Source organism: Castanea sativa, chromosome 8 (genome assembly GCF_040712315.1).
Source record: "Castanea sativa cultivar Marrone di Chiusa Pesio chromosome 8, ASM4071231v1".
NCBI lineage: Eukaryota > Viridiplantae > Streptophyta > Magnoliopsida > Fagales > Fagaceae > Castanea > Castanea sativa.
The window spans coordinates 53,306,128-53,324,515 of NC_134020.1; the positions used below are offsets into that span (position 1 = coordinate 53,306,128).

The 18,388-nt window shown below is 36.6% G+C and overlaps 1 protein-coding gene across 1 annotated transcript; it reads right to left on the bottom strand.

The window, feature by feature from the left end:
• Window positions 1-11,436: 11,436 nt before the first annotated feature.
• LOC142607947 (borneol dehydrogenase, mitochondrial-like) lies at window positions 11,437-12,814 on the bottom strand. Its single transcript, XM_075779637.1, has 2 exons — window positions 12,672-12,814; window positions 11,437-12,452 (listed from the first exon to the last, which is right to left on the bottom strand). Exons 1-2 carry the CDS (start codon window positions 12,761-12,763, stop codon window positions 11,675-11,677), a joined length of 870 nt encoding a protein of 289 aa, XP_075635752.1. The 5' UTR covers window positions 12,764-12,814; the 3' UTR covers window positions 11,437-11,674.
• Between the last annotated feature and the right edge of the window lie 5,574 nt (window positions 12,815-18,388).

An 18,388-nucleotide genomic window follows, 5' to 3' on the forward strand; every position in this document is an offset into this window, starting at 1 on the left:
TAAGACAAAAGATAAATAGAAAATAGAGAACTTGGAGGCACAATATTATTTTCCTTAGACAATATTTGCCCCCCACACTATTGTTGCTAAAGGATTATCGCAAATTTGTCCATAAGATACAACAAAGATGTTAGGTTCTATAGATAGCAATTTTGGAACATAAGCCTCTCTTTATACCCATACGGTTAAATTTCATCAAAAGGCACATATGGAGAGTTAAAACGTTTCATAAAACCGTTAATAAGGCTTGAAACCTCTTCAACCTTTCTGAACAGTTACTAAAAAATTCTACAGAAAATCTCGTTTCACGATTTTCGATCAGTTGAAAATTACTTTCGATCGATTGAGTGCTCTTTTCATTCAGTAGAACAGGAATCAAACATCGATCAAGACATCTAGAGACTCTAGGATTATTTTCTTACCATTTTCGATCGTTCGAGCCCAAGCTTTGACCGATCGAAAATGCTGTATTTCGAATTTTCATTTAGAAAATTCTAGAACTTGAATTTTCATTTTATGAAACAATATTCTCTAAACTCAAATATCATTATTACAATCTATCATTGTATATACCAATATATACAACAATTTCATTTTTTATTTTTACATCAAAATTTTCATTTGACCCCTTCATGTTTGATTATGTTTTCATTTGACTCTATCAACTATTTCTATTAGAAGTCTGACCAGTGTCCTACATGGATGACAAGATCAATATGAAAATAGAATCAAACATGTAAGGCCAAAATGAAAATTTTAAAACATAAGAGGCTAAAATGAAAATAACCCAAACTTTAATAACTAAAGAAAAAAGAAAACTTTAATATGAAAATTGAGTTGGGAGGAGTGGGCTATGGGATAAATGGTAGAGGACATTCATAAGTGAACGGGCGAAAAATAAAATTCTATTGAATCTATTAAAAAAAGGTAAATAATTGATAATGTGAGACTGCAAAGCACATTTAAAATTACATCTATTTTCTTCTCCCAAAAAAAATTCCATCTATTTCAATGAATGGGTCTGCATAAGGGTGTTCACCAAACCGCATAAACTGCATAAACAGCAAAATCGTACCAAAATCGCACGCAAAATGACATAACCGCACCGCAAGTAATAGTGCACCGCACCGCACCACACCACACCGCACCGCATGGTGCAATGAGGTTTGCGGTTTTACAATAAGAAAACCGCACAAACCGCACCGCGCCGCACCCTCTCTATATATTAATATATTTAATTATTTTTAATATTAAATATATTATTAATAGTTTAATAACCATAGTTTTCAACAACAACAAAAAGTTTGATAACCCTAGCAAGTGTTAATTAGGAAAGCCAGCCCAAAATAAAGAAAAACTAGCTCAATAGTTTAAAACTTGGACCAAAACAAAGAGAAAAAAATTAGTTTTGGGCTGGGTAGAAAAAGCCCAAAATTTGAAAAATATACAGACTTCAAATCATTCAAACTGCATCGTATACACCGCACCGCATATGTGACTGCAAAAATGAGATGCGGTGCGGTTATGGTTTTGACTAAACTTTAAACCGCACCGCACCGTACATGTGACCGCAAAAATAAGGTGCGGTGTATTTATGGTTTTAGCTAATGGACTTCAAAATCCCAGTCGTTTTGATGGATCTTCTTAGATTCCTTCCCTAATGGGTTGCTTGAGGTCCTTAGGTCTGATATCAAAAGCCTTATGATGACTACAAACTTGACAACAATCTCATTATTTAATACAATAATAGTGGAATATTATAGCACAGTCTTAAGACTCTAGCTATTTGATATTTCAGCTTAAAGCCCATTCTCCAGAAGATGAAATGGTAGTGTGTTAGTCCTATTGCAAAGCTTACTGGAACTAGTTACTCATTCTTTCAAACAAGTTGTGATGAAGACAATAATTACAATCTTACACATATGCACAATGTTTGAGCTTTTTATATATTTCAAAAAAAAGAAAAAAAAAGAAAAAGAAAAAAGGAAGGAATGAAAACCACAAAGAAATGGTATGATGAGAGAGAAATGGGGTCGTCTTTGTAGGTGAGAATCTTGCAAAATGAACTGAGAGGAAGAGTAACACGTCGGGTGTGGCGTCAGCCAAACCGCCTTCGATGCTTAAGTCAGTAAGGGGTTTTACTTCTACTAAAGGAAAATTTTCTTGTAGGCTTTGGGGGAATCTCTGTTCGTCTCTGGGAAGCTCCTGGACATAGAGAGGAAGGTGGCCACATCTAAGCCCTTGGTCAAGTCCTTATCTGCTAAGAATGAGATGTTGAAAAAAAAGGTTATTCTTATTGCCAAAGCTAAAAACGACAAGGAGAGTGTGGTGACCTTGGAGAAAAGCCTGCAAGTGGAGAAGGACTTTTGCAAGCTGAAGGACAAGCAGATTAGTGACCTTGAGCTGAAACTACAGAATGTTGGAGCCGCGGCCGTACAAGACTTCAAAGACTTTGATGAGCATTTTGATGACTTGTGCAAGTACTACATGGAGGGCTTCAATCTCCTTGTAAAATGGATGGCCAAGCATCGTCCTGACTTAGACCTTTCTACTTAGTTGTTGGCGATGTTGAGAAGGAGCTCATGACTGATCGTCCTTTTGAGGTTACAGCGAAGAATGTGATGGAGGAAGCCACAGACGCTGCCGAAGTGATGGAGGAGGCCACAATTACGACCCTTGCTGACCCTGTCCCCGATGACCAGTAACTTTACTTTTTTTTTTCTTTTTCTCTTTATTTCCTTGCAAGGCAAGAACAATATTTTTCTTTGGGCCGGTTGTTTTGGGCAACTAAAAAATTCTTTTGGGCCCGTTGTTTTTGGGCAATTAAACAATTCCTTCAACGATGATGGACAAGGTTATGGATTTCCTGCTTTTAGTTGTAGTAACTAAATCTTGTATACTTTGACAACCTTGTGTGACGATGTTAGTTGTGCTGGGACAACTTTTATTTTTAGCTCGTATTTGAACAGCTTTTTCGTACTTAACCTGCATTTGAACAGTTTTTTGTTGAGTTAGGCTTGAATGACGATGTTAGTTGTGTTCGAACAACTTAACATTTTTTAGCTGTGTTTGAACAGCTTTTTGTTTAACCATGTTTGAATGACGATGTTAGTTGTATTTGAACAACTTAGTATTTTTTTAGCTGTGTTTAAACAGCTTTTTATTGAGTCATGTTTGAATGACAATAGTAGTTATGTTTGAACAACTTAGTGCTTTTCAGCTGTGTTTGAACAACGTTTTATTGAGTCATGTTTGAATGACAATGGTAGTTGTGTTTGAACAACTTAGTATTTTTTAGCTATGTTTAAACAACGTTTTATTGAGTCATGTTTGAATGATAATGTCAGTTGTGTTTGAACAACTTCGTATTTCTTTAGCTGTGTTTGAACAGCATTTTGTTGAGTCATGTTTGAATGATGATATTAGTTGTGTTTGAACAAATTTGTATTTTTTAGCTGTGTTTGAACAGTGTTTTATTGAGTCATGTTTGAATGACGGTCTTAGTTATGTTTGAACAACTTTGTATTTTTTTAATTGTGTTTGAACAGCGTTTTATTGAGCCATTCTTTGTATTTTTTTAGCTGTGTTTGAACAGCATTTTATTGAGTCATATTTGAATGACGATCTTAGTTGTGTTTGAACAACTTAGTATTTTTTAGCAGTGTTTGAGTATCTTTTTGTTGAGTCATGTTTGAATGGCGACCTTAGTCGTATTTGAACAACTTAGTATTTTTTTTAGTTGTGTTTGAACAGCTTTTTATTGAGTCATGTTTGAATGACGATCTTAGTTGTTTTTGAACAACTTAGTATTTTTTAGCAATATTTGAACAGCTTTTTATTGAGTCATGTTTGAATGACGATCTTGTACTTTACTCATGACTTAGAGTCATGGTATTGGAGTGTCTTCTAGGTTAACCATTTTTTTTTTGTTTTGTCTTGAATGACAATTATATTGGTTGCGTATCAAAATCTTCAATGGCTATGATGCCGTTGACTGTGCGTGAATAGCTTTTGATTTGAAATTTCAATGACAGAGATCCTTAAGACATCTCCCAAGGACGACTCCTAAGTGTTGCACATATTTGGATAGTGATAGATCATGGGTAATCATTGACAAATACGTATTGTACATGGCAAATCATGGATAATCATTGATAAATACGCATGGATAATGCTTTCATGTATAATTGATCTTATAAATGATGAAAGTAATGTTTGTCATACTTACTGATGTGCAGATTAGGCAACTTGAAATGTAGAGCATTCTTTACTGGTAGTATTCTATGGTCCATTGTCGAGGCAGCTCCTGGTCGTCTAAAGACTTCAGGTAGTAGGAGCCTTCTCTAGAATGACGGATTGCCTCGTGGGGGCCTTCCTAGGCTGGTCTAAGTTTTCCTTGGGATAGGTCCTTTGTTTCCTGTGATACCTTCTTAAGTACGAGGTCTCTTGTGCTGAACCTTCTCACCTTAACCTTTCTGTTATAGTATCTAGCCATTGCTTCCTTGTGTTTGGCCATTCGCTTCATAGCTTCTTCTCTGACTTCGTCAATTAGGTCCAAATTACTGTTAAGCTCTTGCTAATTTTTCTGGTCTTCATATGTTTTGACTCGGTAGCTCATCAGTCCTACTTCCACCAGTATGACGACCTCATTGCCAAATGTCAGTCTGAATGGTGTTTCTTCTTTTGGAACTCTTGTGGTTGTCCTATATGCTCAAAGGACATTTTGTACTTCTTCAGGCCATGCCCCCTTTGCCCCCTCAAGCCTTGTTTTAATAATTTTGAGCAAGCTTCTATTCATCACTTCTATCTGGCCGTTGGCTTGAGGGTGTCTTGGAGAAGAATAGTGATTCTTGACTCTTAAGTCTTGGCAAATTTTTTGAAACTTGAGGTTGTCAAATTGCTTTCCATTGTCTGATATTATGACATGTGGGACTCCAAACCTGCAAATGATGTTTTTCCACACAAAGTTTGTGACTTTAGCCTCTGTTATTGTCATCACTAGCTTTGCTTCCACCCATTTTGTGAAGTAATCAATTGCGACTATTAAAAATCTAAGGGAATGAACCTATAATATCAATTCCCCATGGGGCAAAGGGCCATGGCGAGGAGATGGGTGTCATTGTCTCTCCTAGCCTTGTCTAGACATTCGCGAAGCGTTGACACTTATCGCATGTTCTGACGATGTTGTATGCGTCTTTCTGTAGGGTTGGCCAGTAATATCCTTCTCTGAGCGCCTTTCCTACTAAGGATATTTCCCCAGCGTGGATTCCATAGGTTCCCTCATGTGTCTCACGGAGCACATAATCTACTTCTTCTAAACTGGCGCATCTTAGATATGGGAGTGAATACCCTCATCTATACAGCACGTCGTCAATAATGACGAAGCAAGCTACCCTGATATGTATCTTCCTTGCCTCCATCTTATCTTTGGGGAGCCATCCTTCTTTCAAGTAACGAACGATGGGAATCATCCACTCGTCTTGCTCTTTTATCTTCATAACTTGCTCACCTTCTGTGCTTGACTGCCCCCTTATTTCTACACATATTTTGGAGGTCGCATTGTAATCGTCCGACGAGACTAATCTTGCTAGAAAGTCAGCTTCTGAATTTTTAGCTCGAGGGATTTGCACAAAGTCTAGACTATCAAAGTGTTGTGAGAGTTGTTGGACGATCTTTAAGTACTTCTGCATCCTTTCTTCTCTGGCTTCATAATCTCCCTTCACTTGTCCAATTATTAGCTGAGAATCAGCTTAGAGGATAAGGTTCCTTGCTCCTAGAGCATTTGCTAGACTCGGCCCTGTTAGCAACTCTTCATACTCCGCCTCTTTATTTGTTGCTATGAACTGCAACCTAACTGGATACTTCAGTGTTTCTCCTTCTGGAGGTATAAGAACTACTCATGCTCCTCTCACTTTCTTCGTGGCTGAACCATCTATTTGGACCATCCATATTTCCATGGGGGGGTCTTCTTCCTTGCAGGGGTAAGTGAATTCTACAATGAAGTCTACCAGTACTTAGGCTTTGATTGCTACTCGAGGCCGATATTCAATGTCAAATTGGCCTAATTCAATTGCCCATTGAATGAGTCATCCTGCTGCATCTATCTTGTTCATCGTCTTTCTTATGGGCTGGTTTGTCATGATGACAACGGGGTGTACTTGGAAATAAGGACGGTGCTTTCTGAAGGTGACCAATAATGCGAAAGCTATCTTCTCCATCCTTAGGTAACTTGCTTCTACTCCTTGGAATGCTTGACTGGTACAATAAACTAGCTTCTGAACGTTCCCTTCTTCTCTGATCAATGCTGAACTTACTGCAGTATTGGATATTGCTAAGTAGAGGAACAAATTCTCTCCCATCACTAAGTGGCTTAATAGAGGTAGTTTCGTCAAGTACTCCTTTAACTTGGCAAGAGCTTCCTCGCATTCGTCATTCCATTGAAAGGCTTTTTTCAATACCTTGAAGAATGGCATGCACTTGCCTATTGCCCTAGAGACGAATCTATTTAGGGCTTCAACTTTCCCTGTCAAGTTTTATACCTCCTTCACTGTTTTTCATGATTTGACCTCGATTATTGCTTTTACTTTGTCTGAATTTGCCTCTATTTCTCGTTGGGACACCATGAATCCCAAGAATTTTCCTGAAGTAACAGCAAAAACACATTTTGCAGGGTTGAATTTCATATTGTACTTACGTAGTGTGTTGAAGGTTTCTTTGAGATTATCCAAGTGGTTGGCTTTTTTCTTACTTTTCACCAGCATATCATCCACGTATACCTCTACCTTCCTTCCAATCTGGTGAGAGAACATACGGTTCACCAATCTTTGGTAGGTGGCTCCTGCGTTCTTCAGTCCAAAGGGCATAACCTTGTAGCAGTATAACCCTTGGCTAGTGACGAACGAGGTATTCTCTTGATTGTCTTCATCCATAAGAATCTAGTTGTAACCAGAGCATGCATCCATGAAACTCAATAGCTTGTGTCCAGTAGTTGAGTCTACCAGCTGGTCAATTCTTGGCAAGGGGAAGCTGTCTTTTAGGCAGGCCTTATTCAGGTCTGTGAAGTCAACACACATTCTCCCCTTAACGTTGCTCTTTTTTACCATGACCACGTTTGCTAGCCAATCTAGGTAGAAGTCTTCCCTAATGAAATTAGCTTCTAGTAACTTCTCTACTTCTTCAGTTACAGCTTTGTTTCGTTCTAGTGCAAATATTCTCTGTTTTTGCTGTACAGGTTTGCATTCTAGGTTAACGTTGAGACGATGTTGTATGATCTTCCTATTAATCCCGAGCATATCCTCATGTTTCCAAGCAAAGACATCTTAGTTTGCCCTAAAGAAGGAGATCATTTTCTCTTTCTCTAAAGCTGGGAGTGCTGTTCTAATCTTCAATACCTTCATCAAATCTCTTGGGACGGTCTCAACTTCTTGTGGTGTTTCTAACAGTTCAGAAATGGGTTCTGGTTCATTGATCACCCATGTGTAGTTCTCTCCCGATGTTAGGGTAGCTTGATAGCACTCTCTTGCCAAATTTTGGTCTCCTCTGATTTCTCCTACTTCATGGGCTGTTGGAAACTTCACCTTCAAGTGATATGTTGACGTCACTACTTTTAGTCTATTGAATGCAGGTCTTCCCAAGATGATGTTGTATGTTAAGGGCAATCAACTATGAGGAAATCAATTTCCTTGGTGACTTGTGCTGGGTAAGTTCCTACGATCACAGTTAGAGTAACAATGCCTCTAGGGACGATTCTATCCCCTGTGAAGCTTACCAAAGGTGAGGTGAAAGACCTGATCCTTTTCTTATTCAACTTCATCTGCTGAAACGCAATCAAGTAGACAATATCTGCTGGGCTTCCATTATCAATGAGCACTTGGTGAATGTTGAATTCTTCTACTCTGAGCATGATTACCAGCGGATCGTCATAGGGTTGCCTGATGCTGTGACTGTCTCTCTCAAAGAAGACAATATCAGGCTCATCATTCTTTGGCATCTTCATTGGAGGGACCCACGAATGGATGCTATTTATTTCTCTCCCCTGTGCTTTTTTAAGGGACTTCAGCGTTCCGCCTACTTTCAATTCTCCCTAAATCGTCTTTATTTCTCCTGAAAGAGGTTTGCTATCCCTTACCTCTGGAGTTCTATCCTGGTTGTCCTTCCATTGGTATCTGTATGGCTTCGTCTTTCTGACGTATTTCTGCAACTTTCCATGTCGGATTAAAGTTTTCATCTGGTCTTTCAAGTGCCTACACTCATTAGTACGATGCCCGAGGTCCTGGTGGAATCTACAATACTTGCTCTTGTCCCTTTTTTCTACTGGAGTGCTAATTGGCTTTGGCCATTGCAGGGAAGGATCGTCTTTTATCTACATAAGGACTTGCACAATTGGCATTATTAGAGGAGTGAAGTTGGAGAACTTGGGTTTCCTATCTGGAAGCTCCTTCTTTTTCCTTGTTGTTTTTTCCTTCGTTTCTCTTCCTTTTCCCTTTCATCTCCTTTGCGAGCACCGCATCCTCTACATTCATGTACTTCTGGGCTTTACGGAGTAACTTCGCTACTGTTTTTGGTGAACTTTTAGTGATTGAGAAGAAGAAATCTCCTGGTAACAATCCTGCTTAGAAGGTTGTTAGGATGACTTGATCTTCAGCTTCATCTACCTACAGTAGCTCCTTATTGAACCGAGTGATGTATTGCCTTAGTGATTCTCCTTCGGCTTGCTGAATGTTGAGAAGATGGCCAACTAACTTTTCGTGCCTTTGCCCCCCAATGAAATGACGAACAAAACTCTTCCTGAGTTGTTCAAAGTCTACAATGGTTCCTTGGGGTATCTTGCTGAACCATACTCTGGCTGCTCCCTTCAGTGTTGTTAGGAATGCCCTACACATCACTTCATCTGGGGTCATCTACAATAGCATCAGCATCTTGAATGATTCAATGTGATCCAAGGGATCTTTGGAACCGTCATATGACTCCAACTGTGGTAGACGGAATTTTGGTGGGAGGGGACGGTTCAAAACTTCAGTGGTGAAGGGTGAGTCTGTCCTTAGAATCATCCCATCTAGATTCTCTCCGCCTTTGTCCTTCATAGAACTTTTTAGTTCATCCACCTCCTTCCTCATGCTGCGGTGCTCATTCTCCATTCTAGTGGAATCTTCTCTTGAAGTTCTGTCTTGCCTATTGGCTTGAGAATTTGATTCTTCTTCATTTGGTTTTCACCTGTTCACCAACGTTTTGCATTTCGAGACTCCATCATCTTTCGTAGCTCTTCATTCTAGCGAGTTAGCTCTTCCACATTAGCCAAGAGGGCTTGGATTTGTTGTTGTTGCTCAGCATCTAGTTGAGGTCTAGTTCTTGCTTCCATCTCGTACTTTGAGGAACTCTTTTGCCATTGGGAAAGATGACTTGAATGATTAGCGTTTCCCACAGACGGTGCCAAATTGATGATGCAAAAAATCAACAGTTGAGCTCCTCGTCGTAGCAAATGGATGATGCTATGAACGGGGTCGTCTCTGTAGGTAAGAATCCTACAAAATGAATTGAGGGGAAGAGTAACATGCCGGTGTGGCGTCAGCCAAACCGCCTCCAATGCTTAAGTCAGTAAGGGAGAAAGATTCTAGAGAGAAAACCAGTTGAGAGTGATTTCGTAGAGTATTTATGTATACCTTTAGCTTCTGTTGTCTTCTCTTTCATAGTTGTGTACCTCTTTAATGGGCAATGATGTACAGAATCTTTGTCTGGAGATCACAACTCATTCTGTGACCGTTGCTCTGTCCGTTACACTTTGTCATCAATGTTCGTAATAAATGTGTAACATCTTCTCTGAGTGAATGACGATCCGCGTGTAATGACGATGGTAATGTTCTGCTTCATCATGTGGGTTTGGCAAGGAGTAATAATGAAAAAAAGAAGAGAAAAGAAAGGAAGGAAGAGAAAATATGGGAAGCACTATTCAAAATCCCCCACCAAAGAGAGAAGAAAATATTTGCATGTGTGGTTGTAAAACAACCCACATGTTCAAAGGGCTAATGTTGATACCTAAAATTTCATACATTTTGGGTCAAGAAGTAAAGCCCAAGACCCAATGAATTGGGGCTTAAGGGGTAGAGGATTTAAGCCCAATGTACATAATGACATTTTAGTAAATGTGTATTAAGGGAAGGCAAATTTGGTAATTGCACTCACACCTCATGGGCAATTAAATCAAGACACATGGACACATATGGGCCAAGTGTCACACCTGCCAATTCCACTAGTTCCAAGCCTTTTGAATAAAATGAATAGAAAAATGGAGAGAAGCCCATACTTTCTTGGGCACTTCTACAGATAGAAAAAAGAGATAGAGATGAAAAGTTCAATGCATATATACTGCAAAATGACTTTGGCAAATTAGGGTGAATAGGGACCAAGGCCTTTTTGCCCCAATAAAGAGTATTTGGCCCATAAAGGCCTAATTCTTTTGAATAAAAGGATGAGAATAACCTACTATCACCTCTAGTTAGAGACATGATGAAAGAAAATAAAAGTGGCAGTGGCAAATAATGCATGAAGGAGAATTAAAATTAGAGAAAATACAAGAGTGGCAAGGTAGGTAAGGTAAGGTTTAGGCTTTGCCCTTCTGCATCCTTGCCAAGCAAAGGGAGTAGGGCCCATGGCCGACGAAATGCAAAGGGTATGGTTTGATAGAGGGGGAAAGGACCTAGATTTGGCATCTCGCTGAGACCACTTTTGGGCATATATTTACTGAGAAAGCATCTTTACCAAATTGGGAAAAGAATAGGTGAGAACCATCTAATGCATGCTAGAGGGTGGAAACAAAGAGAATTAATGGAGGCTTTTACCATTTTAAGGAAAGAGATGTGAGGTGGCTACATGGTAGACTGACCTTTACCCAAAATGGGGAGGTTATTTGTCATAAGGGATAGGCTAAAGGCTCCTTAACGGGAGTACATAAGGCTGAATTTAGGTAGTAGGTAGTGGGGCAACACCCAATTGGACATGGTTAGGGTAGTGGACAATGTGTTGAATGGAAGAATGCATGCAGTAGAAAAAAGAATGGATAAGGATGAGGGCTAAATGGTAAAAATAAGGATCAAAGTTTAGGTATAAAAAGATGGAACTCTACCCATGAATGGACAAGGCAAGTAACACATAAACCAAGGAAAACATATGAGGCAATTTGAAGAGAAAATGAGATAGTGCAAGAAGAGAACTAGGCCCAACTCTCCACCCCTATCTATAGAAACCTTGACCTAAAAGCAAAAGGGTTTGGCTTGTGTCTAGTGGTCAATGCCATTGGACACAAGCTCCTCCCAAAGCAAAAAAAATGCATCGACGCCATTCTTAATGGCTACTAGTTGTTTTAACAGTCCCTTGATAAAATTTGTCCATTTTTATAATTTATTTAGAATCATGCTACACACACCAACAATACAACAAAAATTTTACAAAGTCCGACAGATATTAATTCCACTTGGACCCCTTTGCAATACAAAAAGAAAAGAGCCAGTAAAATTATTTAGACTCTCCATTTTATTTAGGACAATTATTGGTTTACATTTAAGATTTACATTGTACACTAAACAAAAGTGTACAACATTGTACACTTTTTGCATTGAGATGGTGTACAATGTAAACCTTACATTGATAGCTCAAAGTAAACTAATAATTTTCCTTTTATTTATTGAGACTGTGTAAACATACAAAAGCCTGGATTTACAATGGTGAAGCCTCCATCTATGACAATATTATGTCCACTCACATATTTTGACTCATCACTTCCGAGATAGAGAGCAGCCTCAGCTATATCCTCTGGCTTGAGAACTTCACCCTTGAGGTTGGAATAAACACGATAAACGCCATCATCATCCAGCTTAAAGAAATCCTTTGCCAGAGGTGTAGCAATCAAATAAGGTGACACACAATTCACACGAATTCCAAACTGTCCGAGCTCCACTGCTGTATTTCTCATTAATCCAACCACACCATGTTTTGAGCTTGTGTAGCCATGAGATGCAACTCCTCCTATGGTTGAACATACACTAGCGGTATTGATTATACTACCTTTTTTAGCTGGAATCATCACACGGGCTGCATGTTTGGTTCCAAGGAAAGCACCTACAAGGTTGACACTAACCACTTGCTCAAATTCAGCCTTGGTGTTGTCAAGGATGTTGGGTTTGGCTACCCCAACTATGCCAGCATTGTTGTACATAATGTCTAACTTACCATACTTGGAAACAGCATGGTTAACTGCATTTTCTACATCTATTTCCTTAGTAACATCACAATGGACAAATGATGTAGATTTAGGATTTAGTTCTTCGCATACAGAGTGACCCAACTCATCCTGGATGTCAGCGATTACAACTTTGGCTCCATGTTTAGAGAAGAGTCTTGCAGTGGACTCACCAATGCCGCTAGACCCACCAGTGATTAGTGCCACTTTTCCTTCAAGCCTGTCACATTTTTACAAGATATTATCTCACTTTTATTATTCAGCATACTTTAGATGGCATAATTGCACAAAATATTTGTTAGTCCATGGTTAATGGATGCAGTGTCCTTTAAAAAAAATAGAAAAAGTATTTACCGGCAGAGAGGATTTTTTTTCATAGAATATTGTTCTTTTACAAATTAAACATATTGAGGCATGATAGCTAAAAAAAATTTCATACCTTCTTGCTGCAGCCGAGAGTAATGAGAAACTTCCCATGGTCGAAGAAGTTAGAATATGTGTTGGAAAATGAAAATGAAACCCAAACACCATCCACCACTTTGCTCTGTTATCTCTCTTGTAATATAGCTGAGATGTCAAACCCAGTATTCCAAGTATGTCATAATCAAGCACAATTTAGTATTTACCCTGGACCGACAGCAAGTTAGGTAGAACAGTTAAACTGGGCCACATGCTGTACTAAGTGCTACCTATTAAATTTATCTGATAAGTCAGTATCATAACTAATACTACAACTCTATCACAATTTTGCCACATGACGATCCGTGAATAATGGGATTAATCATAGACTCAAGTGTACCCATTATTTTATTTTCACCACTTTCAACTTACTACGTAGACAAATTGTAACTAAAATAGTGAAAATTGTTATGACACTGACTAAATTTATTCGGGCTTGGATCAAAAAACACGTGAAGTTATAGTGGACTGTCAGATAGTTGTTAAAATCCCCATGGTGGATCTGGTTGCTTAAATCCCCCTGGTCGACAGATGCTTCTAAATTTTTTATTTTTTTTATAGCTTTCTATTGGTGTGCAGTTAAACAAAACCATGTCTCATTAAATTGAATGATATTCCATGCTACTTGGTCTTTTTTTTTTTTTGAGAAAGACTTAGACTAACATAGGGGAGTGGGGACCAAGATTTAATATTACATGCAACTTGATCTAATGTAATTATATAATATAATATTTTAAAAAAGCATATAATAAGATAATATATATATATAATTACTCAAATGTAAACATCAAATAAACAATACTTCAAAAAAAATGAAAGAAACAATAACTAGTAACAATTATCAATTTTAAAAATAAAATAAGATAATATAGATCATAAAAAGATGCTGGACTATATATATGAGATATATTTCTTTTTTGTATTGACTAGTAGAGACTGATTCACGTGGAAGAGGAATCCTTTTATATCTTAGAGATATATAGAAAGGATTTTTTTTTCCCCTTGTATTGCTGAGTTGGAATTATTTTTACTTTTTATGAATTTTTCAATAGAGTTAGGTCTGGTTATTTGTTATAGATGTTTGATGTTAGGATTTGGAAGATTATGGACCCAAGGGAATGGATGGGCCAAATGGTATTTTACTTGGTTCTTTGTTTCAATTGATTTTTGGCTAAAATGCAAATTGCACTTTTTAAGTTTAAGTCTAATTTCAATTTACCTATCTATAGTTTGGCTGAAATTTTAATTGTCTACTTGTAGTATAGAAGTTGGCATTTTGCCCACCTGATATTCACTCCTTTAAGCTTCCATAACCCACATATGTAATTTCACCGTTTTGGCTTAAGAACATTCTTCCTCTTTATAAGAACATTCTCAAGCCTATCAATTCAAACAAAACTGTCAAGGGGATGGAAAAGATTGAGAAAAAAAAAATTGTGGTGTGTTTGATTTGGTTTTAATATTTGGTTGCAGTGGCTGTGGGTAGATTTCTGGATTTAGTTCTTGGTTTAAGTTTATGTTCAAAAATTCTAGAAACATAAATACAATCTTAAGACTTATGCAATAGCAGCAATACTGCCCAAATAAAAGTCCCAACTATTTCAAGGTCCAAAAATGGAAGACTTTTGGATACGAATTACAGAAGAAGTAACCGGTTTGGGGACATACGACCGTTTGATACAATAAGGGGCATTTTTCCTTTGTGTTTTTAAATAATACTATATGTTATAGAGGCATAGTGGTAAGAAAAAATTCAAAAGCTTAGGAACAAATTCCAATGACAAAGTACAATATGATAATATCGATCTTTTGTTTTTTTTCTTTCTTTTTTTTGCTGAATATGATAATATCAATCTGAAAGAACAAACAAATCCCAGGTCCTATATAAAAAAACAAAATGGGAGAAACGTGGAGAACAGCCTCGTCGTCCATTTTGACAAAGACATTTCCTAAAGTTTTGTTTAATAGCCACCCCACGTTCCCCACATGGCTTTTCACATTTGTGAAAGAATTGACAAATTATTCCAAGAGGCACTCAACCGGCCATAAATTTTGAACATAAACCCAGAGTCACTGCAACCAAAAATTAAAATCAAATCAAACACACCATAAATTTCTTTCTCAACTTTTTTTATCCCCTTGACAATTTTGTTTGGATTGATAGGCTTGAGAATGTTCTTATGAGGAGGAAGAATGTTCTTAAGCCAAAATTTCACCATATTAAGAAATATGTTCTTAGATCTTGGTTTTTATGTTTTTGTTGTGTTTTTAACTGTGAAAGTACATAGGTAAGTTACTGTGGGACACAACAATTTAATAAGATAGCAATGCCACGTGTCGTTCCTAATCGAAGCCGAGGAGTCCAGTGCAGTTCCGAGAAGATCATACCCTCGAACAGTGAGGTCAGAGAGGGGAGTCATGGATACTTCAATAGCACATTAGAGGAGGAGGCCACACTATAAAGAAAGAACTTCAAAGAGGGGGTTAGCCTTGATGTGATTGGAGGGACGGTAGCTGCCACCACATTTAATGCACCCCACCAAACCCCTTGGCCATATTTATGTGGAAAAGACCCCTGAATAGTGCTGGCTTGATTGCCGTAATTCACAAAAGATTTGGGAGAGCATCTGATGGGACAAACACTCGAGTAGTGGCCTACATAATCAACAAATTGATGGCCAAGATGAAAGGAAAGAGGTTATATAATGGAAGAGATACTCCAGGAACAGAGGAGGACCTGAGAATTTGTAAAGAAAAATACTGTAGCACTAAGAATTGAAATTGTAATCAAGTTTTAGGGTAATATATTCAAGAACCACTCTCCTCAGACTTTGCTGAGGAAGGATTTCTACGCATAAAGCTTGTGTTTCTTTGCTTTCTTACTACCTTTAATCCACTGTGCGCATTGCTTAATCCATTGAAACCTAGTTTTTAAGCACACTCCCTACAAATTTATTATGTTGGGCTCTTTGGACCTTAATCTAGTTACTTCTTGGGCTTAGGACACAAAACTTGCCCTTACAGTTACGAATGCCTAATGGAGTGAACCTCAGATAGGTAAAGTGCCAACTTTTAAACCACAAGTATACAACTTAAATTTAAGTCAAACCACATGTGAATAAGTTGACATTTGCACTTAAGTTTAACTAAAATTCATTTTAGTTTTCTAACTTTATTTTTATTCAATTTTGTCCTCTAAGTTTCAAATTTATTCAATTTAGGTCTTTCGCTCAATTCCATTAAAAATTTCAATTAAGTAGGCTATTAATTTTGAAAATAATTTAAAAAATAAAATAAAATAAAATTTATCACATGAAAAAAAAAACTATAAAAATAATTTTTGAAAAAAAAAATGCTATTCCTTATTTTAAAATAATAAATAAATAAATAAAACCCTAAGAGGAAACATGCATTAAAAACAAAAGTAAAATCAAAATATAACATACATATATATATTCAATGTTGAAATTTTGACCCCTATCAAAAATTTTAAAAGGGTGGGGTCCAAAGAAGATTTACTGGTCGTGTCCGATTTTACCATCTTAGAAGGGAGAGATCCATGGTCCCCTAGCCCCTCTCTGGATCTGCCAGACTGCCACAAGTTTAATACATGAAAAATTAGAGTGTATCAAATATCAATAACCTCCTTAGATACGCCATTGGTCTAATACATGTAGAATTAGAGTGTAACAATTTCCTTAGGCTTTTTCTCTTTCCCTGACCCTAAATAATAGCATGCATATTTTGGTGGTTCCTCCACTGTCAAACTTTTTTTTTTTTTTTTTTTCTATTTTTTGTGATAGGAACCTCCACTATCATATTATTTTAATAAAACTTTCTTTTCATTAACCTTATAAAATGGTAAAGTTTATAATATAGTTACAATCAATCCATCATGACTCAATTAAATTCACTAGGATATTATTTTAATATAACCATTCCAGCATGATAAAAATGCATTGTTTGTCTCATACTCCATTTCTTTTTCCTTTTACTGGAGATTTTTTTTTTTTTTTTTTTTTGCACTTATACAGGGGCGCACGAAAAGATTGTGTTAAATACGGCAATACCTCTCAATTAGTATATTTCAATTACCATAGCTGGTTAACGCCCATGTTTACCTACTAACTTTTATCGTGGGTTCCAGTTAGTTGTATAAGAGATCTGGGATTCAATCTCCGTTTACACCAAAAACTGATTGGTGTCTTCATCTGATAATAAAGAGCTATTATCAGGTTTGAAACTCTCTCTCAAAAAAAAAATTATTTATTTACTTATTTCATTTTACGAAAAAAAAAACATAAAAAACAGTGGGCTTGCGTGTATAATTACTACTACTACTAAATAAAATCATAAAAAATAGTGGGCTTGCATGTATAATTACTACTACTACTACAATTCTTTTTCTCTTAAACGTGTTCAATGAATTTAGGTATCTACTACTACTACTCTTCTTTTTCTCTTAAACGTGTTCAATGAATTTAGGTATCTAGAACTTACAGCACCTGTTAGGCAATTATTAGTTTACACCATGTGGGTGTTGTGCAAAACCTTTTCAAAATTGTTGTTTTCGCAAAAGGATTTCAAAATCTAAACTTTGTTTATTCAAAAGAAAACCTTTTGTCATCTTTTATACAAAAATTTAAGTTGAAACTCTATTTTTTTTTTTTTTTTTTTTTAAATTGGATAAAAACCATGGTTTCAAATTAAACTATGAAAACCGTTTTCTCAAAATAAAACAGTATTTTTCCTATCTATCAAAAAAAAAAAATGAAGAAAAACCTTGGTTCTCAACAAACATTGGAATCCATTTTCTTGAAAATAAGTGAAACCTTTTTCTCACCAAAAAATGCTTTTCTAGCCTCTTTTCTTTAAAACCAACGTTCTTCTTCCATTTTTTTATCAAGAAAAATCCTTTTATATATGAAAAAAAAACTTTTAAGTCTTTTACTAAAAAAAAAGGGCAAACTTGTTTTTCTTCAAATAAACTCTTTTTTTCAAACAATATGTTTTTCAAAATAAATTGTGCATTTCCTTTTAGGTAAGTTTTTAAACTTTTCGTCTTTACACATTCAAGCATTGTTGTTTTAAATCCTTTTTTAGAATTGCATCTTTTAGAGATTTGTGCCTACAGTTCAATTTCATTGAACCAATAGGCACCAATCAAGCTAACATGATTCCCCCCTTTTTGGCACTAATGTTTTATCCTATTTTGTTGTTGCATGAAAAATGAGAAAAAAATGGTGGACGACAACAAGGTGCTATCTTTTTGCTTTCCATCTTTTTCTTTTATGTTGTAAATATTCACATGCTAAATATATAGTATATAAATATTCACATGCTATTGTATATATTATTTCTTGCAACGTGGTAAAATGCTTCTCACATGCTTTGTATTCACATGCTTTGTATGTAAATAATTCTTTGAAATAAATATTCACATGCTGCGTTAATATTTTTTTTTTTTTACAAAACCTTTTTCGAAAAACCAAAATGCCAAGCATTTAATTTCTTCACTAAAAAGATAATGTTAGAATTAAATTAAAATGGGGACTATCCTTTGGATAGGTGGTGCGGGCCTGTGGGGTGCCTAACACCTTCTCCACATGTAATCGAATTTCTGAGTCCAAGGTCTTTGGTTTGAGACTTTTAGTTTACCTTAATTAATAAACCATTAAAATTGGTTTAGTTAATTAG

Coding starts and splice junctions, on each gene's coding strand:
- LOC142607947 (XM_075779637.1), bottom strand. CDS start 12,763: ATGGTGTTTGGGTTTCATTTTCATTTTCCAACACATATTCTAACTTCT. Junction 12,453..12,671: donor CTCTCGGCTGCAGCAAGAAG/GTATGAAATTTT, acceptor AAAATGTGACAG/GCTTGAAGGAAAAGTGGCAC.